Raw genomic sequence first — 8,478 nt, 5'->3', positions numbered from 1 at the left:
GCAAATTAGGTGTTAACCTACGTTTCTTCAAAACACCGGTTAATTTGACACTTTTTGAACTGTTTGAAGTAGGCTGAAAAGAGAGACACAGAGAGATAGAATAATCAATAATTCGTTTCGACCACTCTTAATCACCCTACTTCAAACAGTTCAAAAGTGTCAAATTCTCCAGTGTTTTGAAGAAACGTAGGTTAATACCTAATTTGTTTAAATTCACAAGTGTTTAAATGCAAAATCAGTGATAGTGTGCTTTCTGGAAATCATCGAGGAGCTAGTTTGAAGCTTTTTCAAAAACTTCGATTTAAAGGAACTTGCAGAACATTTAATGGGTGAGTTTAGTTTTCTCCTTCATCAATGTATTGATTTTGAATCATTCCCTTTAGCTTCGTTAGTAGAAAGAGAATGCCCTCATGCATTGTCTATTAAGTTATCATTGCGCTCCCGCGATATCTTAGCTTTTGATACTTTCCTTTACATTGCGTCAACTCGCTCTTTCCATCAAATCAGTCAATGATGCTTGTACTGAATTGAATTGGAATTGTAATATAAAGGATTTTGTTATTTTTAAAATTAATCTAATAGCCAGATTAAAGAATTAAATAGCAAAAGTATTACCGCACGCGATCGATAATTTTAACATTCTAGCTGGGTGCTCATCAATTGTTTTTCACTTTCTCCACTTTCCATTAGGGTGATGGCAGACAACTCGATGGAACTGACGCAGCGGCCGTAAACGTAAACATAATGTAAGACAGACGAAGTCGTAAACTTAAGCGGCGAATTTGAATGATTTGATATTGTCTGCCGATGTCTGGTCGAAATCGTTAGCGTAATTTTTGCAACTGTGCTAGCTGTTTTGCAAAAATACTTTATTTATATCATTATTTAAGAAAAATATAATTCTGTAAGTAGCATTTTTAATTAAAAATGTATTGTACTAGTTTTTCGTACCCATTCCTTAAGTTATACAGAAATCGTTAAATAATATATATATATATATATAGTTATTATTTATCACTGTTAGGTTATAATATTAGTTTTGGAGAAATATAGTAAATTTTAAAATTTATAATTCAGGAATTTTAAAAATGCTTAGATTTGATTAAAATTTTCCGTTTTATTTTTTACATTTTTAAATTATGTAGAAGTATGGATCATGAAGATTATAGTGCTTCGTATGATATAATAAATGACACGGTTGACGATCCTGATGATGACTTAGATAATAATAGAAAAACTGGTGATGAGCTACTTATTGATTTGTACAAGGAAAGAAGCTTTTTGTATGATAAGCAGAATAAAAATTTTAAAGACAATATTATGAAAAGCAATGCATGGAAGGAGATATCTACGATAATGACAGAATTGCATGAAGGTTTTTAGATTACAAAGTTTCTATTTTAACTGAAAGCAATTTAACTTGTCACACATTATTTTGAATGCTTTGGTATATTTGGTTAATTTTAGATGATATGTATACTCCTATTTATTGTCAGAAAAGATGCAATTCTCTCAGAGATCAATACAACAGAGAAAAACGAAAAGCTCTTGAATGCAGAAGTGGAAGTGGAGCTGTCAAGCAAAGTTCATTTCTTTATTTACGTCAGCTTTCATTTTTGGACAAGATTGTAAAAAGAAGAAGGTAAAACAATATTTAGTTTTCGTTTTGTTTTAATTTGAATTACAATTTCTATTTTTTAGAAGCTACACTAATAGCAGCATTAATAAGAATAATAATAATGATTTATTAAATAACTTGCAAGAAAGTAATAAGCAGGTACTTGACGAAGAATGTATCAATACAGGTGATACTGAGCCAAATATTATGAAAAGACGTAAAGTTCATGAAACAAAATCTTTAGAGACTGCATTCTTAAATATGGGTGACACTATTTCTGAATATATGAAAAAGAAGAAAACAGAAATGGATAGTGTAGATGATGCCTTCATGAAATATTTAAAATTGCAGTTCGATACCTTCTCTGATAATGAGAAGCTTATAAGGAAAAAAATGATAATGGATGCTCTGGTAGCACGGATTGAGTAATATTATACACTATGTTATACATAAATTAATAATGATGACTATATAGTTGCTACAAAATAATTTAACATATATAAGGTATAAAATATGTATTTATGTTGAAATGCAAATATAAGGAAATACTTTATTTATTTTTTTAATTGTTCAACATTAATTGTTGGGAAGAAGAAATATTAAATTAAAATTTTAATTATTTACATAGGAATAAATATTTTTCTCAAACAATGTCTAATACTAAAATTGTTTCAATCTAACAGATTAATAGTTATTAAACATTATCCTCTATTTTTGTATCGATCTATTCGTCTGCATAAATCCCTCTCTGCACATATTCGTGTTGCCATTCTACTTGGCCATCTGTTGACTGAAAAAAGTTGTTTAAGATGGTTCTTTGGTGCTCACCCGTTAGTACAGAATTATTGGATGCGTGAATAGTTTCATTACTAATTTCAACCCAAGGAGGATGCTAAAATATTTCAAACAAAATTTTTACCGAATAAAATTGTTCAATTCCTTTTGTTTTACCTGAACAAGACGGTAATTTGATTCTTTGCTGTATGATTTATATCCATCAATTTGTTCTTCCTTCAAAATATAATTATGTAAGCATACAGAGGCGCTTACTATTAGGTCTGCTGTTTCTGGAAGTATAGTAATAGCAGTATGAAATATTCTCCATTTATTACTTAAAATTCCGAAAGCGCTTTCCACGGTTCTACGGGCTCTCGAAATCCTATAATTGAAAATTTTCTCATCATATGTTAAATTATGTTTGGAATAAGGCTTCATTATTCTATGAGACAGCTTAAAGGCATCATCTGCCACAAAATAAGCCGATGTTTTATTTTCGCTATTAGGTAAAGGCATTTGTTCTTTTGGCAAATTTAAGGTTTCATTTGTTAAATTTATTCCTATATTCGAGCCATTAAATATACCTGCATCGTTCATTCCTATAAATTAAAAAATTATAATACATGTATGTATATACATTTTAAAAATTTCACATAATATTTCACTGTTAATTTCTTACCACCAAATGCACCAATATCTACTAGTGTAAATCTATACAAGTGGTCGGCGATAGCCATTAAAACAATGCTGTAATATTTTTTATAATTGTAATATAGGCTTCCAGAATTTGGTGGTGCGCGTAATCTAATGTGTTTTCCATCTATAGACCCTACACAATTTGGTAGGTTCCATTTTTCCCAATATCCTGTGGCACATTTCTTCCAATCTTCTTCAGTAGGTTCAGCAAGATATTTTGTTTTTAAACTTTTTATTATGGCCATACAAACTTCTTTCACAATATTTCTTACTGTGGATTCACCTACTCTAAAAGCTAGAGCTATGGTATTTGGCAAGTCTCCAGTAGCCAAATATCTTCAAAAGTATATATATATGTGTTATATATTATTTATAAAAACATTATATCTCGTACATAGAATATATGAAATATTAGAAAAATATATAAATACCGTATAGCAATTATTAGCTTCAACTCTGGGGTAAAGGCTCGCCAATTCTTTTTATGTAAAAATGGTTCGGTTAATTTCAATAATTTTTTAAAATGTACTTCAGACATTCTTGTGTAGCGGTAAAATCTATGTGGTTCATTTTTTAGCTCTACAAATAGATTGTTGTAATCTCCTTGAGATAGCCTATTCTGGTTGATTGGATTTACTAACCATCTTCTATTCAACCAACGCTTTTGTTTCCTTTTTCTAATATATATATAAATGAATGCTAGCCAATAACTTGATAAAATTAAAATATCATTTTCCAGATCTCCATCCATATTTTCTAGAAATTGCATTTTTGCATGATACAAACAATATCTATGCTAATAAAGGTGAGGGTATAAAAAATCTATTGAAATATATTATTTCAATTTAATTTTTATTAAAATGCTACTTACAGAATTATATTTTTCTTAAATAATGATATAAATAAAGTATTTTTGCAAAACAGCTAGCACAATTGCAAAAATTACGTTAACGATTTCGACCAGACATCGGCAGACAATATCAAATCATTCAAATTCGCCGCTTAAGTTTACGACTTCGTCTGTCTTACATTATGTTTACGTTTACGGCCGCTGCGTCAGTTCCATCGAGTTGTCTGCCATCACCCTTATGCAGTTAAAGTCGTTCGAAAAGGACTGAAAAAGGGTGATTTTTAAATAGAAATAACTTTTAAACCTCTTGAACGATTCGAACGAAATTTTACACGTGCACTCAGTTTGTCACCCCGAACCTCCAGTTACGAGAAAAGGCGGTCGTTTCGTTACACCCTGTATATTACATAAGAAATTAATGTATTCTGTATACGTCAGTTTATCATAAGAAATATAGTACATGACATTCATTATTAAAAAATAGATTCTCCAAATTAAATTGTATTTATTTGTAAATATTAGAGGTATTTATATAATTTCATATATGCTATTTTTTCTTAATTATTTAGATACAAAGTTTACTGCCGTTTGAAGTCTGTTTGATCTATTCAAGAAGAGACATAGCAATCCAGGAGGGATCACAGAGCTCCACTTAAACGAGTACAAAATATCTACTAGGCAAAATGATGAACGCACTTTAGATGCGATTCACTCATTGTTCAAGACTTTTTATTTTAGAAATATTTAATAAAATTCGACACTACTCGCATAGAGGCAATATGATCAAGTCAAGCAGGGAGGAAAGTCTGATGTAAAAACATCGATGGTGTTATGTAGATGTTGACAAAGTTAATCAGTAGTTCCGATACGAAGATGTCTCTAAATTCAGTGAAAATTTATTCAACTACATTTATGTTTAACTTTAATAGGAAGGTGAATTTCCCATTGAAATTAGCCTTTTATTTTGCAGCAAATCTGTCCATACGTAAAGAGTAAATATATGTTGCACAAACGCGTTTATGGTAGGCCACTATAGTAGACAGCAATCAATTACTATAAAAATGTTTACCATTAAAACAACGTCGTACGGGATTAATATGTGAATGCATTGCGTACAAAAAAAAATTGTATGGGTCTTATAAGGGATCTATATGGTAAGTTATATGGGATAGTCTCATTTCCCATACACACACCATACAAAATCCCATATATGGATAATATTTGGGAGTTAGTACCCTCAAATACCACCCATACTTAAAATTTCTACGCGGGATCATATTACCAGAAAAAGTCGAGTTAGGCATTTCTCCAGAAGGAAGAAAATGCTTTTATTATTACATTCCGATTTTAAAAACATTATATTCATTGCTGCAAAATGATGAAATTCGATCACATTGCTCGACAAATAAAGTTATTCATTCAGATATTCTTTCTGATATATGTGATGGAAATGTTATAAAAAAAAATTATATTTTTTAAAACTAAAAAAAAGGCATTACAATTAATATTATTTCAAGATGCATTCGAAGTTTGCAACCCAGTTGGTACAGCTAGAAAGAAATTTAAGCTCGTAGGATTCTATATGGTTTTAGCTAATTTGCCACCTTATTTGAAATCAAAAGTTGAATATTTACAGTTAGTTCTTTTGTGTTATGAAAAGGATTGAACGCACTTCAACTGGTTTAAAATAACAGAAGAATTAATTCGTGATCTAAAAATTTTAGAAAATGAAGGCATTCAATTTATTATTAATAATGAAAATTACTTCTTTTTTGGGGCACGTGTGGCAATGGTAGGTGACAATTTGGGTTCTCATCAAATAGGTGGTTTCATAGGTAGTTTTTCTGGTAGATATTTTTGTAGATTTTGTAACATATCTCGAAGTAAATTAAAAATAGATAATTTTTCTATACAAAAGAAACGTAGTCCAGAGACATACAATAAATGTTGTAAATTAGCAAAAGAAAATAATAGCATAGTAAAAGGGATAAAAGAAAATTCACCATTAAATAATTTAGGTTATTTCCACGTTTGTAACCCTGGTTTGCCTCCTTGCATTGCTCACGATTTGTTTGAAGGTATAATTCCATATGACCTGAATTATGCAATAAAATATTTTACACATAACAAGTGGTTTACCTACAGTTTCTTAAATATGCGTATAAATAATATAAAATTACAAGGAGAACAAAATTACAGTAGGATTCCATTTATAACAGAAGGTTCTAAATTAATTGGTAATGCCAGTCAGATTCGAAGATTGTTTCTAATATTTCCGATAATAGTATTTGACTGTGTTAAAAATTTTGAAAATGACGTTTGGTTGCTTATATTACTCATTCGACGAATTTGTAGCATCATATGTGCTCCTGCTCTATCGCTAAGGCAAATTGCACTTTTACAAGAAACTATAGACGACTACACTGTAAAAAATGCGTGTAAAGTTACATCACATAAAAATGTAAAATTTACACAGTTAAAAGTGAACTGAAAAAAAGTTGTGTAATTTTACAAAAATGTGCAAAAAAATACAAAATCAATCAATTAACTGGTAAAAGTAGTGTAAAATTACCAATTATCTGTAAATTTAAAAATTGAATGTCAATTTACATAAGATACAGAATACTACAACAAAATGCAGTGTTTTTACAGTAAAATTTTAAATTTACTTACAGTAATACTAAATCGCCTCTTATATATAATGGAAAATTTGAATCTGATATGGAAATTTAAAAATTAATCATGAATTTAACTCAAATTAACAAATTCAGCCATAAAATGTAATATTGCTAGTATCCAATTTTAATTTTACCAGAAAAAATACTCGATTATTTCTTATATACAGTGTAAATTTATAAGTTTAATGTCAATTTACTGAAATAAGTTAAATTAGACAAAGGACTATGAGTTTTACCATTCAATTATATTAATTCAAATAAAAATATCAAGGTACTCAATTCTGACTAAAAGGACAAATAATCTAAACAGTATAATAAATTTGTCATTATTGCTATTAATAGGCTTCTAGTCGATCTTATGTGTCGACTTTGTGCTAAAATAATGTATACACACACATAAAAAAAGTTTCTACGTGACTGAAAAGTATTATGGTTATATGCCTGTGTATTCGGTAACTGCTTGGTTTTAAGTTGTTACCTTTGTTGAAAAAACTGTAAACATGCGTAACCGTGTACGCAGTGGTTAAAAGTTCGTTAAGCTTGTTAAGTGGGGGTTTACCAAAAACTATTGAAGACTGTACAAGCGCATAGTAACAAACGAAGTCACTCGGTCATTGTAGCATTGAGAACTACACGGTGTACAAATATTAAATTCTTATAACTTACAAATTGTTGAGCATTCGTTTCTTTAGTGGAGTGGAGCAAATTGTGTCGTAAAATAATAAAGGATTTATTAATAAGCAAGGTGCGTATATCACATAATCTATTATATTAGTTTCTTTGTTCAAAACGCTTAAAAATATACGAAGGTAGCATTAAAATTTCATATCGAGTTCCATTTTATTAGATACAAAATAAGTATTTTTAGTTTCACAAAATGGAAATCTCAATGAAATTTTCGTGCTTATTTAATATTTTGAACAGAGTTATAATAATTCTTTTATTCATTTTTTTTCAGTTCTATCATCTATAATTCTTTATATGTATACTTATTGTATATTGTACAGTTGAAAAAGGTGCTTTTATGTTTGCGCTGGAGGCTCTTTTGCAGTATACAGAAAACAATGGTATCTAATGAAAAGTTTAGTTAATTATTATACATACATTATTCACTACGCTAACAAGTATTTGTTTATCTCATTACATTTATATCTTTTGCAAATTCTTTCGAATGAGTATAGACTGTCTTTTTCTGGGCTACTTGTTATAAATTGTTTTAATTAAAGCTGATTACATTTATTATTATTACTGAGTTATGCTATATTTCTAAGCAATACTAATAAAATTCATGAAGGAGTAGTAGTAATTTCTTTATTTTTATTTTTTTTTTTTTAGAATTGAATAATAGCAGAATTAATGGCTCATTCGCATTTAATCCATATTTATTTAAATATAGTTTACATTATCTGTTTGAAGATATTCTATTTCTTGTAATATATCCAAATATTTCAAATATGGCTTCATTTATATGCTACGCATGTAAAACAAGTTTTTCAAAAATTGAGTATTATAATCGACATCAAATTCTACATAAGCATTCGGTACATTTAAGAATATTTTGCTTGTATCCTAATTGTTCGATGCTACTTTCTAAATATATAAATTTTAAAACTCATCTCTCTAGATGGCATAGGTCAGAGACTGAGATGAATTTGGTTAGTCAATATATGTGTCCGGAAGCCAAATGTGAATTTAAATCTGATATTTATCAGGAGTTTAACAAACATCTTTGCAATCATATTGGAGAGAACAAAAAGGGAATTAAATGTGGTTATTTGACTTGTCGAACTAGCAAGGTTTTATACAAAATTGTGACTGCGTATAAGTCACATTTATATAGACATCACTCACGAGAAAAG

General features: G+C 29.2%; 2 protein-coding genes across 2 annotated transcripts; one reads left to right on the top strand and one right to left on the bottom strand.

Moving 5' to 3' along the window:
- Positions 1–1,347: 1,347 nt before the first annotated feature.
- On the top strand, positions 1,348–2,798 carry LOC136773550 (uncharacterized). Its single transcript, XM_066727303.1, has 3 exons — positions 1,348–1,375; positions 1,468–1,642; positions 1,702–2,798. Exons 1-3 carry the CDS (start codon positions 1,357–1,359, stop codon positions 2,045–2,047), a joined length of 540 nt encoding a protein of 179 aa, XP_066583400.1. The 5' UTR covers positions 1,348–1,356; the 3' UTR covers positions 2,048–2,798.
- On the bottom strand, positions 2,343–3,683 carry LOC136773767 (uncharacterized). The gene is made up of 4 exons (XM_066727681.1): positions 3,523–3,683; positions 3,075–3,427; positions 2,570–2,994; positions 2,343–2,510 (listed from the first exon to the last, which is right to left on the bottom strand). Exons 1-4 carry the CDS (start codon positions 3,627–3,629, stop codon positions 2,343–2,345), a joined length of 1,053 nt encoding a protein of 350 aa, XP_066583778.1. The 5' UTR covers positions 3,630–3,683.
- Positions 3,684–8,478: the final 4,795 nt, after the last annotated feature.

Source organism: Prorops nasuta, unplaced genomic scaffold (genome assembly GCF_024137725.1).
Source record: "Prorops nasuta isolate Cenicafe-Biocafe unplaced genomic scaffold, Cenicafe_Pnas_1.2 PNAS00005, whole genome shotgun sequence".
Lineage (NCBI taxonomy): Eukaryota > Metazoa > Arthropoda > Insecta > Hymenoptera > Bethylidae > Prorops > Prorops nasuta.
Note: the sequence above shows the minus strand (reverse complement) of the source record. Positions and strands in the feature narration are given on the sequence as shown.

Bases quoted from the DNA above. Each gene is read 5' to 3' on its own strand.
- LOC136773550 (XM_066727303.1), top strand. The intron at 1,643-1,701 runs GTAAAACAATAT...TCTATTTTTTAG, and splicing joins AAGATTGTAAAAAGAAGAAG to AAGCTACACTAATAGCAGCA.
- LOC136773767 (XM_066727681.1), bottom strand. From the start codon at position 3,629: ATGTCTGAAGTACATTTTAAAAAATTATTGAAATTAACCGAACCATTT. The intron at 3,428-3,522 runs GTATTTATATAT...ATACTTTTGAAG, and splicing joins AAGCTAATAATTGCTATACG to ATATTTGGCTACTGGAGACT. The intron at 2,511-2,569 runs GTAAAACAAAAG...GAAATATTTTAG, and splicing joins CAAATTACCGTCTTGTTCAG to CATCCTCCTTGGGTTGAAAT.